Source organism: Rhinolophus sinicus, chromosome 17, assembly GCF_057876585.1.
Source record: "Rhinolophus sinicus isolate RSI-liver-muscle chromosome 17, RSI-T2T, whole genome shotgun sequence".
NCBI lineage: Eukaryota > Metazoa > Chordata > Mammalia > Chiroptera > Rhinolophidae > Rhinolophus > Rhinolophus sinicus.
The window spans coordinates 34,745,047-34,764,394 of record NC_142517.1 but is presented as its reverse complement, the minus strand read 5'-3'; the positions used below and the strand labels follow the sequence as shown (position 1 = coordinate 34,764,394).

General features: G+C 34.7%; 1 protein-coding gene across 10 annotated transcripts in view; it reads left to right on the top strand.

Annotated features, from left to right (window-relative positions):
* The window catches only part of ZBBX (zinc finger B-box domain containing), a 121,979-nt gene that overhangs the window by 26,489 nt on the left and 76,142 nt on the right, over positions 1 to 19,348 (top strand). For 8 of the 10 annotated variants that reach the window (XM_088793826.1, XM_088793823.1, XM_088793825.1 and 5 more), the window contains 4 exons: positions 4,290 to 4,403; positions 6,765 to 6,855; positions 13,369 to 13,417; positions 14,274 to 14,383. In XM_088793826.1, the coding sequence (XP_088649952.1) occupies positions 4,290 to 4,403; positions 6,765 to 6,855; positions 13,369 to 13,417; positions 14,274 to 14,383 (364 nt within the window). Of the gene's footprint in view, positions 1 to 4,289; positions 4,404 to 6,093; positions 6,352 to 6,764; positions 6,856 to 13,368; positions 13,418 to 14,273; positions 14,384 to 19,348 lie in introns of those variants that run through there. The other 2 variants (XM_088793829.1, XM_088793827.1) reach the window with 2 other exon arrangements.

Below are 19,348 nucleotides of genomic sequence, written 5' to 3'. Positions count from 1 at the left end.
TCCTTCCTCTCAAATATCACTAAGGGCCAGCCAGCATGGGTTGGGGACAAACTGTCAATTTTAATTTTAGTTTTTGAATTCTCTGATCCAGATCAGTAGTTCTGTGGGTATTCATTGTCTTCAGATCTTTCTTAATTCTCCCTTTACTTTTGAGATACTGTGTGTAAAATCATTGTGTAAATTGGAAAATGTTATATAAATTTATGGCATTATCATGATAAGGTTTACCATTTTTTGGTGGGGAGCAAAGCTATGCAATTGCTAGTATTACCATTTTTTCTTTTTTATGGAAAAAGAGAAGGGGGAATGCATTATTCGGTTTTGGTGACATGTTTAAAGTCTGTGTGTGATACAAAGTATGATCAAACAATACGGTGAATGTTTAAATAAAAACGATTATTACAGTAAAAGATGCATTGAAATTAATCCCCCACAATATACGCCCCCTCACTTTGAACACACTTTTCCCATTGTTCATGGCCACTTTCTGAAGCATTTCTAGAAGTCCTCTTTCATGAGTGTCTTTAGTTGTGCTGTCATGGCTGCCTTGATGTCCTGAATCATTTTGACTTTGGGGAAGAGCCAGAAGTTGCATGGTGCCAGATCCAGTGAATAAGGTGAATTAGGACATACCATAATATTTATATTTGACAGAACTTGCCATATACCAGAAGCGATATGTGACACGGAACATTGTCATGATGGAGGATGATTTACAGCACACTTTAAAATGCACCTTCTCTCAACCATAGCTCACACCTGACTGGACTGACTGCACCGAACAAGTTGAAACTTACCACACACACTGTTACTAAAGTTCAACAAACGACTTCCCATATTGAAGATCCCTGCCTTTCCATTGGATAGTACTCGGCAGCAGCATTCACTGTATTTTGTGACCCACAACAGAAAGGCTCTGTGTTACACATCAATTCTAGAATACGGAAATTTCTGTCAAATAAAAACACTATGTTGTGTCCTCATCCACCTTATTCACTGGATCTGGCATTGTGGGGCTTCTGGCTCTTCCCTAAAGTCAAAATGACCATGAAAGGTAAATGTTTTGAATCAACTCATGAAAGAGGACTTCCAGAAGTGCTTCAGAAAGTGGCAAGAATGATGGGACAAGTGAGTTCGAAGTGAGGGGGAGTATTTTGAGGGGTATTAATGGCAATGTGTTTTTCACTGTAAATTTTTTTTTAATTTACATGTTCACTGTATTGTTTGATCTCACCTGGTACTTATAAACACTCATCCAACAAACATTTATTAAGTACATGTTCTACATACTATACTAGGGGATGGTAGATATAAAAGTAGGAAATCACAATTTTTGCCCTCAAATAGCTTGTAGAGGATGTGAATAAGTAAAATTACATTTATGACATAGTGTGAAACATAATGTGATGTGAAAACACAGGGGGCCATAAGAATATGTCCCAAACTTCTGAGGTGAGGTTAGGAGGTCCCCAAACTTTGCCTGAAAGATGCTGTTAGTAGGGTAGGTACTGGGTGAGAAACTTGGGCAAAAGCACAGAGACCACATAATTTGGGGCCTTTCAGACATATACAGTTGGCTAAAGTTTATAGAACAAAGTTGGAGAGAACGGCAGGGTTGTATAGGTAATAAATTAACATATGTGCCACACTGAGGAGTTTGGAATTTATTTTGGAGATGCAGGGGAATCACTGTTCTCTGGCCTATATGTGTCCCTAATCCACCCATGATCCACAACCGGTATAAACTAGGACGGTAACACCTACTCTATGGTAATTGCTCTGGAGTTCCCATTCTTGGCCTTTCCTTATTCCAAGCCTGTTTTCATTTGACATCCTCTTAACAAATGTCTTCATATTTTCTGACATTATGGTGTTCTCCAATTCCTCACTACCTCTTTCCCAGCTCCCAACCCATTTCAGTGGGTAGATTTGTTGTGTTGACGTGGTCCAGGATCAACTTTAGTTTTTCTTGCCTGTCCTTCTGGCTCTGTAGTCAAGGCTGTCTCCAAGAGGAATCTTTTGTCTTGTTCCAGATCCATAGAATTCCACCATAAACTTGAACACTTGGTCAGTAGGTCAGTCCTTTTTATTTTGTTTAGTCTCACCCCTTTCTTCTACCACAGTGGGAACTTCAGAACCATTAAATTTTTCTAAGCAAATGAGTGACATGGCCATGTTTGTGCTTTTGAACTCTTCCTCCGGAAGCCACATGGAAACTGTTATAGGCCCTTGGGACTTTGGGCAGAGAGACCAGCTCAGGGACTAATTATGAACTGTGTCTTCTGCCCATCCGAGAGTGATCTAGTTTTCCTGATCACTCAAGTAAGAAACCTGGGATTATCTCAGATTTCTTTCTTGTCCTTTGCCTGGTCAGTCACCTACTTCTGGTCAGTCTCTTAGTCCAATTAATTCTATTTCCTTATTTTCTCAAATGCTCCCATTTTTCTCACCACTGTTTCTATCTAGTCAGACCAGCATAATGTCTCTATTATTAAAATTACTGACATAGTTTCCTCACTGGCTGCCTTACTTCCAGCCTTGCACCCTGTAATTAATTTTCCATTATACAGCTGGAGTAATCTTTCTAAAATGCAAGTCTGATCAATTCTCTTAAAACCCTCTAATGATTCTTGTTGCTCATAGAATACAGATCCCAATTTCTCATCATGACCTTTGTGGCTATTCATTATCTTGCCACTGTCCACCTCAGCAGTTCCATTTCCTGCCACTTTTCCCATCCTGCACTTAATGCCTGGTCACACAGGACTTCTAATTCCTTGGCCCACACATCACTCTTCTACTTATGCACACACTTTCTTTCTTCCTGGAACACCGATCTCACCACTTCCCTTTAACTGATAAAGTCTTTTGACACCTTAGGGCTCAGCTCAGACTTCCCTTTTTCCAGGAACTGTTCCTACATGCCCAGGGGCTGGGTATGTGGTCTTTCTCTGTGCTCAGATACCTCCCTGTACAGCTCCAATGAGAGCATCATCATGCTATGTTTCAATTACCTACATGCTTGTCTGTGTTCCTTTCTATACTGGAAGCTCCACTGTGTCTCATATCATACCACCTACCGCAGTACTTGTATGTAGTAGGGGCTGGATTCCTCCTTGTGGAGCAGATGTAATGAAAATAATGTCTCCTCCTCAATATCTTTGCCAGTTTCTCTGAACCCTCCGGACAGCCTTTGCCTCCTATCACTTTCCGTATATCTCCCTGGATTGTGTCCATTTGGGGACATATCTTTGGCCCACTTGCTCTTTGGTGACTGCTCATCATCTCTGTAAATTAGTTGCCTTTTCTGATCTCCATTATTCTTATTTTGTTTCCTTGCCATAGCATGCCTGGTCACCTACGCTACATGATTATAGTAAACCACTAGTAATGTAATAATGAAGGAAGAGGTTTAAATTCATGGTAGATAATACAAGCTAGAGAACTAGGTTGGCTTAGACCTATGAAAGAGAGAGTTAGTGACTAATGCTGAATAGAGACTAGAATTGTAAAATGAAGAAAATGGCCTGTGTCAAAAGCTTGATGAGCTTCAGATAATATTATCAAAATCTCTTGTACAAGAATCTACAAGGGAGCTCTGCTCTGTTCTCAAAAGGTCTCTTCTTATTGCTTTTCTTTAGAGGAAATGATAGGTTGGGCTTGGCTCAGTTCTCATTTAATCCTTTTAATGGCTTCTATATCAAAATGCTTAATGGGTACTTTTTCCCTAATAGGTCCCGAGCAGGCTCTGCTCTTTTTTGTTGTTGTTGTTTACTTTTTCGATTATACATGCCTGACATAAAGGTAGAAATTTATTGAAGGTTTCCAAGATGATCAGTTCAGCAAAAATGTGTATTCTGCCTATACAGAAAAAAAAGTGACTTTAAACACTGTGCTTCAAACTACTTGAATCCTTAGAGGAAGCACAGTATGGAAATTAGAAAATAATTTTTTCTTTTGTTTCCTATTCATATGTCATAGATATTTGTTCATATATAAAGATACAGCTCGTATATAAAGTGAATTATGATTCGAAACTTCTAGCAATGTAATAGGAAAAGCAAAAGTCTGACATCTGAAGAGATACCTTGCTTGAGGAGAATGTTAATGGAAGGCACTTGCTAACTTTAGAAACCATATTTCAAAGAAATACAAAGAAGTTAAAATACTTCATCACTATTTATTATTCATAATTCTACTTAAGAGAAAAAATGATATAAAATTATTTTACCTTGTTTTTGTTTGTTTGTTTACCTCAAATAAATATTCTGCATTTAAATCTTTTTCAGAAATGCTCAAGAACTGAGGATGGAGAAAGTACAGTTAGAGATGGAGAACCAAGAGATGGAAAAGAAACTACAAGAATTCCATTCAACAAGGAGCAGAGAAAAGGAAGAAAGAGTGTAGGTGACATTTTTAGAGAATTTCAGAGGGATAAACAAAATTATGTAAAGAACTATTTTATGTACTATTATAATTCCTATAAAGATCTGTTCTGAATGAATAATCTCTGGTTTTCCTGATGAACTAGCAATATTACATTTCCCGTACTACTTTTGCTTGGGTTTCTTATATAAGGCACGCTGTTTTTTAAAATTACCATTACTTTTGTTTCATCTGAGCCTTGTCTGCTCTTGCATTTTCTTATTTCTTTTCTTACGTTATTCTTTTGAATGTTTAGGACAACAATGCAGAATTTGCCTTTTGCTCCCATAAAATTGACAAGAACAGAAGATTACCAGTTTATATGTAGAGTCCTTTATATTTATTAAAAGTATTTTGGGGCAGGCGTGTACAGGTACACATATAAGAATCATTCAAACCCTCAATATGTTTGAAATATTTTTAGCAAATGTGCTTTATCTGAAATTTTATTAATGATAACTCTCCAATGTTGTGCTTGTATATCTGTACTAATTTTACTGAGAATTTGACTTCATTATAAAAATAATAAATAAATATTATAAAAGTTGAATAGAAGTGATAGTTACATAATGAAAGTCTATCTCTTAGCTATAGACTGACACCCAGCACATTTTGTAGCACCAGTTTTAACAATTAAATTTTTCTCCCTCTAATGTCTTATCTTTTAATGATTACATATTATTTCTTTGTGTGGACATAATAGCATTTATTGTTCAAATCTTTATTAAGGTTTCAGTATTTTGTGATTATATGTACTGCCATGAATATGCTTATATATATATATATATATATATATATATATATATATAAGTTATATATATATATATGTATTTTCTTTATACCAGGGATGGCAAAAAAATGTATGCACATGACTTGTATTCATCTTTTGTTATCGGTATATATTGAGTATTATAATTTTAATACAGTTTTTTCCTTTCTTAAAGTGTGTATAAATTTTTTTGGCACCCTCTGTATTTGCAAGAGTATCTATGGGGTAAATTCTTACCTGTATAATTTTTGGTCAAAGTATATACGTAATTTACATTTTGGTAGACAATTGGGGAAATTGTTTTTCAAATAGGCTTCAAAAGTGTGTAACTTTCTCCTGTACAGAATGAGAGTGCATGTTTCATGTGCTTTCGATAGTACTAAATATTACCAGACTCTTTGTATATTAAATTTGCTTTTGTTTGGTGCTCAAAGTGATGATCATCAAATATCTATTAAGTACCTTCTGAACCATTAAAGAAAATTCAAATATTTATTGTAGCTTCAGTAGCATTTATCTTTAGAGCCTAACTTTTTGAAAAACATTCAGGACACATACACACCCTCTCCAAAAACTGAAGCATTGGTTTAATCCATGCATCTCAATGTTGTACATTGTCCCAGGTGACAAAGTTTATTGTGTGTCTTGCTGCTCTTCTCTTAATGATCCAGTGGCCAGTTCTATTTCTTAACCTTCACTGCTTTGGATTTCTTAGTGGATCACAAATATGTCTGTGAGTCAGAGTTTCTGAAATCAGCCCTCAAGAGTGAATTTTCATTAGCTCAGGAACCTTTTCTAGATATTTTTTAAAATGTTCTAAAGCTTGACTGCATTTTCAGATTAGTTAAATGCTTTTCTAAGGTCATGTAGATAGTAAATGTCATAGCCAGAATGAGAACCTGCCACTCACTGTTTAGAAGGTTATGAGTCCAATGTTCTCATCTTGACTTTATTATTTATTATCTGCGACCTTGCACACGTTTTTGTCTCATTATTTTTTAAATAGGAATTGGACTCACTGCCCTATTAACTTCAAAAACAAATGTGAAGCTCAAATAAAAGTGTTTTGAAAACTAAACTATAAAACTAAACAGTTTTTTGCCTTCTCTGCAATCCCTGTTACCTTTTGATGGGGGCTCATTCGAAGTCTTAATAAGGTATTGATCACGTAGTAGATCTGCTGAATATTCTTATTGTTTTGCTTCCTTTTCCTCTTTACATTTGTGGACCCTTAGCTTTTCAAACCGTATGGCAATCTTTAAAATTTCTATAAATCCATAAAGCTATTCTTAGTCATTATAAATGACTGAAAAACGGAATTCTTCATCTGTTTGGACATTTCACTGTTATTCATTTTGTCTCAAAAGTTCCAAATACGATAGAGTTATATTTTAGAATTACGGAGGATATTGTGGCATTATTGACATTTTATTTTTATTTTGTGGTGGTCTGTTTACATGTTAACAACTGAATTTCCGTTTCCTGAAACACGGAAAATACATTTGTTTTCATTAAAAGGAGATGTGTACTTAGTAATTGCATTTTTGTCTTCTGTTTATATGTATTGAAGGTCAAGTGGATATCACTGGAAATCTGGAAAAGTGGGCAAATTGGGTAATCAATCACATATAATGTCACAGAATAAAGGAAATGTTATTAAGGTAAGAAAATACTATTTGATTCTCAGGCAATTTGCTAAGCAAGAAGATATAAATTATTTTTTCAGATGTTGCATTCCCTTTCATACTTAAGAACTTACTATTTTGGTTTTAACAACTTTGTATGTTAGTGTATTTTGATTAAAATTAAAATTTTGTAGGTTGTGTACAAGTTTCATCATTCAGATATGTTTTTGTTTTTCATCTGCAAGTTGATCTTTAGAAATTCACCTTGAGTTGAATTTTTCTAAACCAATTTTTTCCATTCAGTTCTGGTTTCAAGTATGTACAATAGAACTATGTAGTTCTATATTAAGGTGAAAGCTATAATTTCACATACCAAAGAATAGATATTTTTCTGTCTTTGTATTATATCACATTGGTTTAATGTGTTTGTGTTCTATTTGCATAATAATTATTATTCATATACTGTTGATTGTATGTGTAAAGATATCCAAGGAAAAAATTCTTACAGGTTTCCAGATAGAATTATTTTATCTTTACTATCTATTATTACATTATATGTGTAATTAAAACCAGATTAAGTGTATTTCTGTACAGAAAACTGTTTTGCTTCTGGATTCTTTAGTACAAGATCTGTGACTTTGTAAGTTTTAACTTATATAGCTTTTTCTTTTTTTTATATAACTATCATTAAACTTTCATTGGGCAGTTGGCATCTATAAACATCTTACTCAGTGCTTCTAAACTTTTTGGCTTTGAAAAAATATTTTATTCTCTAGTGTCATTCTCTTACTGAAATATGTTTCTTTAATTTTTGGATTAAAAGTTTTATAATTTGCTTTGCATTATTTATTACTTTTTGAGATAGTGTTCCATGTTTCTGATGTTATTGTAAATATATTAAAAATGCTGACTGTGATTATTGACTTCTTTTTCCAGTAGCTTTTATTAAGTGGCTTCTTTGTGGTATAATGAATTATCCTTATTCTCAAGGGGATCCTCATCTAATTTGGAAGGTGATGCACCTATAAAAATATATAGAAAAATCAGTATGTAATTTTTGTCATAGCTATTTAGTGTATGAACCATCTAGTGCCTGGGAAATAATAGTTTAGTTCTACAAATATTTGAGAATCTACAAGATCTACTTGTAAGGAAAAAAAGTGATGAATAAGTCATAATGCCAGTCCCCACAAACCGCATGATTGAGTAGAGGATGAAAACTTGGAGGGGCAGGAAGCTGTTGAAGGTGGGTATAGAAAGTGAGCTAGAGCAGGGGGCAAGGCCTGGAATACCAGACTCAGGAGTCTTAAATTTTTCATTGGGTGAATGGAATTCCCTGAAAGCTTTGGAAAAGGAGGGTAGCGAGACTAAGGTGATAATGTATGATAGTTGATGTGTTCAAATATCCAGTGCATTTCGAGTTAATAAATACAGAGACAATGATATCTAAACTGTTTTGATTATGCATCATATCAATAAATAATTTGTTTTGAGCATGGACTTTCTACCCATAAACTATTTATTTATTTATGAATAAAATGTGTGTGTGTATGTATATACACACACACGCATACTTGTTTACTATTAGTAATATATATAATACTAATATATATAGATATCTATCTCTCTCTCTCTCTCTCTCCATATATATATATATATATATATATACTTGTTTACTAACATGTCATGTGCATTGTAAACCAAAATATGAAAATTAATCAAGGATAATATAAATATCAATAGATGTTTCTTTTCTACACTCTGGCCTTTTCCTGAACTCCCTCAGGCATGCATACATGCTACTTTGGAGGCCACTGATATAGAAGCAGAGAGATTATTTGGAAGACTATTGAAATAATCTAGAGGTCAGATGAGAAGAGTCTGAATTAGAATGCAGCTGAAGAAATATAAAGGAAAATATGAAACCAAGTAACAGTGAGAAAGGAAAGGAGGAAGTCAGATATATAACTATAAGATTTCAGGCCACATTGACCAGGAGATAAACAAAAGAAGGAAGTCATAAAAAATGTTCTGGGGTATAGATTTCCTTCCTTCCTTCCTTCCTTCCTTCCTTCCTTCCTTCCTTCCTTCCTTCCTTCCTTCCTTCCTTTCTTTCCTTCCTTTCTTTTTCTTTTCCCGAGCTTTATTGAGGTATAATTGACAAATAAAATTATAAGATTTTTTAAATGTACAACTTGATGATTTGATATATGTATACATTGTGAAAAGATATCCCACATCAAGTTCATTAACACATCCATTATCTCACATATTTCTTTTTGTGTATGTGAGAACATTTAAGTTCTACCTTCTTAGCAATTTTCAAAGATTTAGAGTTTTATTTGAATTCTCATGTGTTAGTTGAAGCTGAGAATGTAAATGTGCTTCCTAAGAATTTATAAAAAGGAAAAGAAAGGTGAGAAGGATAAAGCTCAGGAAGGGCAGCTGTGAAGGGTCAAGGAATATGGAGGCAGAAAACTTTAATATTTATTCACTATCTGTTTTATTTCAGTCAACAGGTTTGCTGCTTCTCCTTTTTTATTCCATTTAGTATTTGTATCACCCCTAAAAGGCAATTGTTATTTTTCCAGTCCGACAGAGGAAGTAATTATACATCAAATAAGTTTAACTTGCTCAAAGTCAAGTGTCAGGACCAAGATTTGGAATGCAAGCTTTCAGGCTGATTCTAAAGTAATTTGCCAGCTCTGTAGTAAAGGGAGTCTGAGAAGAGAAAGAATGTTAAGAATAAAATCAAAGTAATATAATTTTACATAAGATGAAAGTAAAGGAGGGTGTTGAGAGAAAATATGGAGAAGTCAACATTGGCTGATACATTGTGTAGTGGACAAAGTCTTGAATATAGTTTTAGACCAGTGTTTCTCCACGGGTGCAATTGTACTCCCAGGAGACATTTGTCAATGTTTGGAGACATTTTCAATTATCACCACGGATAACTAAGGTTTTTGTTTCTTTGTTTTGTTGGTTTTTTGTTTTGTTTTGTTTTTGCTAATGGTATGAGATGGCTATAGGGCAGGGGTGCTGCTATACATCCTACAATGCACTGGGAACCTCTGACAACAAAGAATTATCTTGGCCAAGGTCAAGAAACCCTGTGTTAGTTAGACTTTATAGATTAAATTCCTCATTCATTTCATTAACTCTGTGGTTTAATTCTGCAAGTCATTTAACCTTTCTGAGTTTCTGTTACCATTTTTGTAAACATGCATAAGAATACTTGCTAACTACGTCACAGAATTTTGAGCAATGTGTGAGATAATAGGTGTGAAACCAATAGTAACACTGACTGAAAATCACATTAGAATGTCTAGTTAGGGTCTATTTAGGGGTAGCCGGTTAGCTCAGTTGGCGCCTGGTGCCGATAACACCAAGGTTGCCAGTTTGATCCCCACATGTGCCCCTGTGAGCCTCCGTACAAAAAAAAAAAGGTTAAAAAAAAAAAAAAAAGCCTATTTATGGAGAATGAGACTTTCTAGAAACACTGAATTTGACTTGGTGATTGTATTATTATTAGATGCAAACATATTTTCAAGTGGTTGAAAAAGAAAGGTGGGTGGCAATGAGTAACAACTAGTGTTGCAGTGACCATGAGAACAGAGGGTAATGTCTCAAGGGTTTAACAGGATCAAGGAAGGAATTCATTTTATTGTATTTTACAGTCAGGGAGGAAATGTGGGTCAGTTTGTAGTTGAGGAATGGCCTAACTAGTGGAGGAAAGATTGAAGATGCAAATGAGAGAGGTGCCATTTGCTGGGGGTCTAGTCTTTGAAGAAGAGAGGGCATATTTTCTCTGAGATAAGAAAGATGGAAGAGAAAACAGGTGGCAGTACGGGGAATGTTTTAGAGGTTTCATTTAACAGCAGGTGAGGTAGGAAGCTGTGGCAAACTCTTAATGGGAAGACCTCAGCATTCTTAGTAAATTTGAAGGTAAGATCATCTGCTCAGATTAAGGAAGAGAAATGGGGTGAATTTGAGTGTTTTGGAATAGAGAAGGTTGGGAGTAGCCAGTCATGATTGAGGTTTAGCAACAAATGATAAACGGATTGCTGAAGAGCTGTAAGAGCCCACTGGAGTTGTTCAGCCTGTATTTGTAGGGGACCCACTCAGTATTATGTCATCACAATGGTAGGTAGATGTGGGAGGTCTAAGAGGAAGAAAGTGAGGTGATCATGGTTAGCACTGAGAAACTCTTGAGTTTGGTTTTTGAAGGTGTGGCCATTCAGATTGCTGCTTAGGTTCAAGGTTTTGTCATAATGGTCTGGTGGCTGAAGAGCCATTTAGAGGTTCCTGGTAGTCAGTGTGTTAGAGGGTTTTTCAGCATCAAGATGTCAGGTGAACATGGACATTGAAGTCTCCACGATCATCACCCAGAAATGCAATAGAGACACTGGGCAGATTCCTAAAGTTCAGCTGGAAGAGGATTTTGGGTATTGCTAACGGCAATAAGTGGATGGTGAGGACCTTCAGTAAAGGTGACTTTGCTGAATGATGAGAGCAGAACAATATTCTAGAAGCAGCACTGGGAAGCAAACAGGGAGAAACATTTTCTTCTCTAAACCTGGTGAGTGAAAGGGAATAGAAATGGAGCTAGTTCCTCTGGAAAGGTGTGTCCAGTTAATGTGAACTTTTTGGAAGAGACATTTTTAGGAAATATTTAAGACATAAGATAGTTAAATGACTATTTAATAAGAGCTCTGTGGAATGGCAGGGGAGCCTAGATGGCAGGGGAGCCTAAATGGCAGGATAAGCAGTAGAGAATAGCAAAGGTTAAGTAGCTAATTGGATTAAGAATGAGAATATCTAAAGAGGTTGCTTATGGGAGAAGTGTGGGCCCAGCATGCCATATGAGGGCTTTGGTAGGAGTTTGAGGCATCTGTGAATGCCAGGGAGGCTAATGATGACAGCATAGCCTGACCCCAATGACCCAGATGCTATGTCTGTGTGGTAGAGCCACTAAGCTGTCCCTGACCTGTGATGGCACACCTTTAGCATCTGCTGGTAGAGGTAAAAGAGGGTTAATAAGGCATAGGCTTCAGTATGTTGAATTACTGATGTTTGGATATATATAACTACATGAATATATATATATATATATATATATATACACACATACGGATATGTGTTGTGGTGTGTGTGTGTGCGGCCTTGGTCCAGCCTCACTCCACCCTCACCTCTTTCCCAGATAAAAATTAGACTTAGAAGGAAATTCTGCTTGCCTAAAAATAGCAGCTAGCGGTTTATTCATTGTAATATTTTTATGCAGTTTGACTCATTTAAGGTAAATATGACTATATTCATAGAACAGAAAATATTCTTCAAAATAATAAATACAAATTACAAAATGTCCCTAATAATGGCTTCGGTTCACTTTGGCAAATGCATTCTGCCCAGGTTGCCTATAATCATATTGATCTTCTTGCAATTCAGGTGTAGTGTTAAGGTAATAATATTGGATCATTCGGTTATGATAAATGAGATTAAGGTATCAGCACCTTGTATAGCATTGCCAGTTTAAAAATAAAGGTGTGATTCACTAAAAATTGATGATTTCAATCCTGTTTTCTTTTCTTTTGTGTTTGATACATAGCATCTGAGTAGCTACTTAAAGAATGTGAACAACAAATACCCATTTGAAGCAAAACCACTAGAGTCAGTGAGAATAATTAGGCCTAAATTTTCAGATGACTGCAACTGGTACAGGCATAGACGTAGAGGCAGCCATTGTTCTCATATTCTCATGTACAAATTGGGCAATTGAGCATGCAAACTGCAAATTGAAAACCCGGCATGAATTGACCGTGTCTGTGTAAATGTGCACCATCATCTATGCTCGTTTGTGTACTTTGAATGTTGGTTTTAAAAAGACCAAGCCCAGTACAGGCAATTGGCAAGTCTATTTTAGTTCTTAAAACCTTAAGATCCAAGGAGTTGAAGTGTTTATCTGAAATACCTAGCAGAGAGCCTCATTAACTCATTTTGTTTTGTTTCTTTTGGCTACAACTTGGGAAAGTCAAAAATCACAAATAATATATTTGAAGGTTAAGTCTGAGATGCTTAAACACCTGGTTCTCTAAATTGGGCAAATAAGATAAGATTGGTGTCCACAGTTATGTAAACAGAGTAGTTCAGTCAGAATTCAGTTTAGATTCATCCTACACAAATATTAGGCTTTGTGTCTTTCAGAAAGATCAGAGATAGAAAAGTCTTTATAGTATTTTAAGAGTAATGCTTTCACAAAAATCATTTCATGATATAATGATTTTTGTTTAAACATAATTTATGGCATGTTTAAAATCTGGTTTATATGTATATTTCCAAAAATTATTTTCTTTTTATGAATTTTCTCTTAATTAGAAGATCTATATATGCTTTAATGACGATCTTTTCTATGAATTTTATATTATTCTTTCAAAATGTTTTGTTCAAGATGCACCAAAATGTTATCGCTTTCTAATATTTTTGTTAATAGCTTAAACTGTCTTTGAATAATAGAATGTATAGTGACAAATAGTATTTATTTCATTAATACAGCTTTCTGCTGGAAAAGTGAAATTAAAATTACTGAAGGAGCAGTTTCAAGGTAAACAGTTTACCACTCTATTACTAAATGCTACAGATATAATTCATTATTTTTTCCAACTGAATTACATAAAAATTAAAGTACCGGAATTGTTCATGCAATATAAAAAGTACAAACCCCCAAATTATGACTCTTTTATCTTTGATATTCAAAATATATTTTATTTATGCATTTTTTTTGGGGGGCTTAATTTTATGTCAAAAATGTCAACTTAGAATATGATTATAATATAGCGTTTTTCAAAAGTGAGGACTTGGCTTAAAATTTGTCGATATACACTTTAGGAAGATCATTTAGCAGTATAAAATTATAATTTGAAATTCTACTCTAGGAAATTCAGAGAATATTGAAAAATTCTCTTATATTTTAATACATCTTGACAATAGCAAAAAGAATAATCGATTTTTAATTTATAATAATTCCAAAGACATAAGATTTTTTAATAGAGGATAAACATTTGATTTGAATGGTTAAGGTAATTTGGTAGTTCTAGAAATATATATACATATATAATTTATATATATATAACATATATTACAATGTATTTATATAATTTATTACAGAAGATGTCCTGTGTGGGCTTTAGTTTGATCTAGAGATGGGACAGAATGCCATAGGAATTCTATCAAGAACATAGTTTTTAACTGTTATTACATTTTGTAATTTTATATGTCTAGTTCTGATTCTAGTTCAAGAGTGGATATGAGTGGATATGAGTGGATATGTGTGGCCCTGTGGTCATGAGGGGCTGGAGGGAGACCGTGGGCTCCCCAACCTCCTGGGAGGATTAGAGTTGGCTAAACACCAAACATCGTATTTTAAAGTGATTAGTCTGACTTGTTTTTTTTTCTTCCAGAGGCAGTGAGACAACCACTTAATTATAAAATGGCAAGTTCCTCTGGAAGTGAAAAACCCAAGATAAAGGGGAAGGTTTGTGGACAGTGTGAGAACAAAGCTGCTCTGCTAGTACGTACACGATAGTAAGATATTGGGATAGAACTTTCGCATGGTCTCTGACACCTCTCCCAGCTTAACCTGCTTTAGTAGCCAAATCCTTGTCCTTGACAGTTACTAAGCGTGAAGTGTGCGTGCTGCTGGGGAAGGCCAAGGACACACTGAACCTCTTCCTGTTTAAGGTCACACCTTGTCTCTTATGCTCTCTGTACTGGATCACCAGCCCACAAACAGCGCATAGTAGCTCCCATCTAAAACCAAAACCGAAACTGAAAACAAACATTCTCCTTGGACTCCCACAGCTCCCTCTGTATCTCTTGCTAACACCTCCGAGGAGTTGGTGACTTCCTGTCGTCATATTTTCTTCTCTCTCTCTCTCTCTCTCTCTCTCTCTCTCTCTCTCTCTCTCTCTCTCGGAATAATTTACTTACTGTGAAGTGGACAGATCTTAAATGTACAATTAGATGCCTTTTGACAAATGTCTGTATACCCATCATGATCATAGAATATGCCCAGAAGTTCCCTTGTGCGGTTTCCAATTATTCCTCCCACAAGGCAACTACTGTTCTGATTTTTAACACCATTCATGGAGTGGTGCCTATTTTTGAACTTTATGTAAATGGAATTGTGTGGTATATATTCTTTTGTGTAGGATGGTTTTTTTTTTGCTCCGTGTAGAGGTTGATTCACATTGTTACATTTATCGTTGGTTCTTCATTTGTGTTACTGAGTAGTATTCCATTGTACAGATACACCAAAATTTATTTATTCATTCACTTGTTGAATGACTTGGTTGTTTCAGTTATTTTTCCTATTGTTTTTAAGGCTGCTGTGGACATTTAAGTGCAAATACACCATAATTTAAAAGTTACCATATTTAAATACATAGTTATTTTAGCTATATTTTAAGTATACAGTTCGGTGGCATTAAGTACGTTCACATTGTTGTATGACCATCATCACCATCCATCCACAGAGCTCTTTTTAACAGAAACTGAACTTCTGTCCTCATTAAATAATAACTCCACATATCCCCTCCCTTCAGCCCCTGGCAACCACCATTCTATTTTCTGTCTATGAATTCGACAATTCTTGGTGTCTCATACAAGTGGAATCATGCAGTATTCATTATTTTGTCACCATTTAGTATTGTCCGTATTTCACTTAGCATAATGTCTTCAAGGTTTATCCATGTTGTAGCATATATCAGAATTTCCTTCTTTTTTAAGACTGAATTATATTCCATTATATATAATTTCCACGTTTTGTTTATCCATTGTCCATTGATGGACACAGGTCACTTCCACCCTTTGGCTATTGTGAATAATGCTGCTGTGAACATGGGTGTACAAATGTCTATCCAAGTTCTTACTTTCAATTATTTTGGGTACATACCCAGAAGTGGAAATGCTAAATTCCCATTCTCTCTGAAACCCTCTCCTTTCAGAAATAGGTCTCCACGACTGCCCAGCAACTCCTCCTATCAAGGTCATCAGTGACTTCCACATTCTTAAGCGCAGGGGTCAATTCTCAGTTCTTCTCTTAATCTATCAGTAATATTTGACACAGTATTCCTCTCATCTCCTTTGACTCCTCATTTGGCTTCCTCCGAGATATCATTCTGCCTTGATTTTATTTTACTTTGCTAGCTGCCCCTTCTCAATCTTTTTTGTTGGTTTTCTGTGTTCTTGACCCCTTAGCACTGGAATGCTACAGAGCTTAGTCCTGAGGTCTCTTCTTTAGTCTATAGCTCTACAGGTAACTCCAGTATAACACGGTTGTTACGTTCCTAAAAACGCCATTATGCAAATCCGTGTTATATGAAACAAAGAACTAGTACAAAAAAGGGGGTTAGGTTCCAAAAATTGCAAAAACACACACCGTACTATTATATTTTTATAATTAAGAGAAATATCTTTGTTAAAGCAATGTTCACCAAAAATATAACATATTAACATGTATTAAATAATGTTTTCTTCGTCATCACTACTAAGCACTATTAACTGAGGGCATTTTCTTTTTCACAAGATATCTTCATCCTCTGAATTTAATACTCCATGAACAAAATGATTTAAAAGTCTAGTAAATTTTAAAATTCTGCAGTCAAATCTGATGCATCCACGCTCGAATGAAAAACTTCAAATGAAATATCTTTTGCTCTTAAAAGCTTTTATTATGTTCCGTGTTATTCAAGGATTTCTCTAATTTCAAATGAGAATTTTTTTGCTCTTAAAAGCTCTTATTACACTCCGTATTATTCAGGGATTTCTCTAATTCTCAAACCGTGTTCAAGTGAAGCTGTGTTTTAGGATGCCGTGTTGTACTAGGGTTTTCCCCAATTCTCGAACCGTGTTAGAGTGAAACCGTGTTACAGAAGTGCCATTTTATACGAGGATTACCTGTACGTACTCTTTAGATAATTTCGTTCACTCTCTTGGCTTTAAAGACCATCTCTACTTTGCCAGATTTACATAGCTAACTCATATCTCTCCTCTGATCTTTGAACTCAAGCTGCCTAATTAATACCTCTACTTGGCTAACAGGAATCACTAACTTACCATGTTCAAAACTGAACCATAATTTATCTCCAACAATTTTACCCCCTCCAGTTTCCTCATATCAATGAAAGTCAACTCAGATGTTACCTACCCTGACAGATCTTTGTAAAATAGCAACAGCTCAGTTGCACACTCTAGTTTCATGAAGGTCCTTCATTCATCTACATAGCAGTTATCACCCTTTAATATATATTTATTTGTTTATTTTCCATCCACCTATAATGTAAACTTCATGAAAGTGGGGATTTAGTTTTGTTCACTGCTCTGTGCCCACCACCTAGAATTATGCCTGCAATTTAGTAGGTTCTCAACAAATATTTGTTGAATGAATCATTTCTTTAAAATTTTTCTTTAATATGGAATTTAGATATATCTTCCTTTCAGCTAGTATTGAAGATACTCCAATATCTTTTGTAATTTAAAATATTTAAGGCACACTTAGGAAATAGTTCCCCCCCAAAAAAACATTTAATGATTATGATTAATATTGTAGATTATGTTATAGTTTCAGAGAACATAGCCATAATCACTCTGACTTACGACTATATTACTAGCGTTATTTCATGGTAGTTTTAACTGGACTGAAAGAGTTAGAATGCTGTAAATCTAATATAGGGCTAATAACAGTATTAAATGAAAAACCCTGGCTGTTGGTATAATGTTCTTACTATTACATCATACTATTATCTGATTTGATATAATGGTGAACAGAATTTAAGGAATCTTAGTCAATTGTACTTATCTAGAAATGTTTAAAAACATGAACAAATGCTAATGTTCCTGAAGTTGGAAATATGAAAGCTGAAAGAGACTTACTTGTTGAGTTGAATTGTTGAGGTCCATCGTTCATAATCTGAAAAGGATTTATGTAGTAGCTATGAGGCAATATTTTTATTGAATCCTATGTACTGAGCCCTTTTTAAAGGCCATGGAATTTGAACAAATGATACATACTAGGTAAGACTTGACCTGGAAATAAAGCACCTCTTTTTCCGTAGAGTAGGAAATGCAAGAAAAAGGGCATCCCAGACAGCATAAATGGCATTTGCCTTTACTGGAAAGCAGATGAGTGACATGTGCAATAATTAAAAAGCTGATTTACCTGAATACTGTTATATACAAAAGCCAGGATTTAGGCCCTAAACATACTTAAACATTTCACTAAGATTTTAAGAAAGGATATTCTCTGATTTGAAATGAAAATAATATCTTAGGATACGTGTCAAGGCACAATAATAAGTTATTTAAAAATTCAAACTAGGTAGGCAGATCTAATTAAGCAGACTGGTCGTGTTGAAGTGTTTTTAACTTCCATCATTCTACATGATAATGCTGAGTGGATGATTAGAGTCAACCTTTCTGTATTTTATGACAGGGTCTTTATGAGGGAAAGATTGTGTATTGGGGTAGGGGTTAAGAGCTTGTGTTTTGGGGATTTGAATCTCAACTTTATCTGTTATTAACTATGTGACTTGCAGCAAATTACTTCATTCCTTCATGTTTCTGTTTTCTCATTTGTAAAATGGAATACTATAGATAACAGTAGTCTATACCTCAAAGTTATTGAGGATAATGAGTAATACATGTGAAGTATTTAACATTGTGCCTGCTATATTGAGAGGAGACAATACTGTGTATTTTTGTTGTTGGCACATTTTCTTATGTCCTGATGCATTCACATATATTGGTGGTAAATTCCAAACTTACAAATTTCTTATTTTTTTAAAGAAGTTACAGTAGCTTTAGGCTGTCTCTACATGACAAAAGTGAAATGGATAGTTAAAAATTCTACATTAATTTGGCAAATTTGCATAACTTAACTCAAATGGATTCAAAGGGTTTAGTACAACTGGTCTAGCCTTAATCAATTAAAACGATGTTTGCTAAAACTGCACTTGGGTATTCCATCATCAAAGAAGTATCTGTAGTGGAATGGAATCCTTATCTATGTTTTACTATGTTCTTGCCAATTATACAAACTGCCTAAAAAGATTTTCCACTTGGCGGTCATTTTAACCCAATTTAAATCCAAATATGCTTATATAACAAAATATATAAGCTTACTCTGCAACTCCAGCTTTGATCTTCCAGTTTACAAAATCTGTTTAACTACTTTTATTAAAAGTCTGTTTTTAACAAATGCGTGGCTTATAATTATATGTTGAAACTGATTTTCAGTCCTCTCTATTACATTGTGAAAACATTGTCAAATATATATAAGAAATTTATTAAAATATTAAGTAAAATAAAAATCATGCAGAATACATTTTGAAATATACAATAATATAATAATACTGCCATATGTATGTGAAATTATAGCTTTTTAATTGATTTGGCACTGGAAAAAATATGCATTTAGGTAATGTGTTTGTCATAATTTCTCTAAGAGAATATATCTCTTGAAACAAGAGTTGAAAAG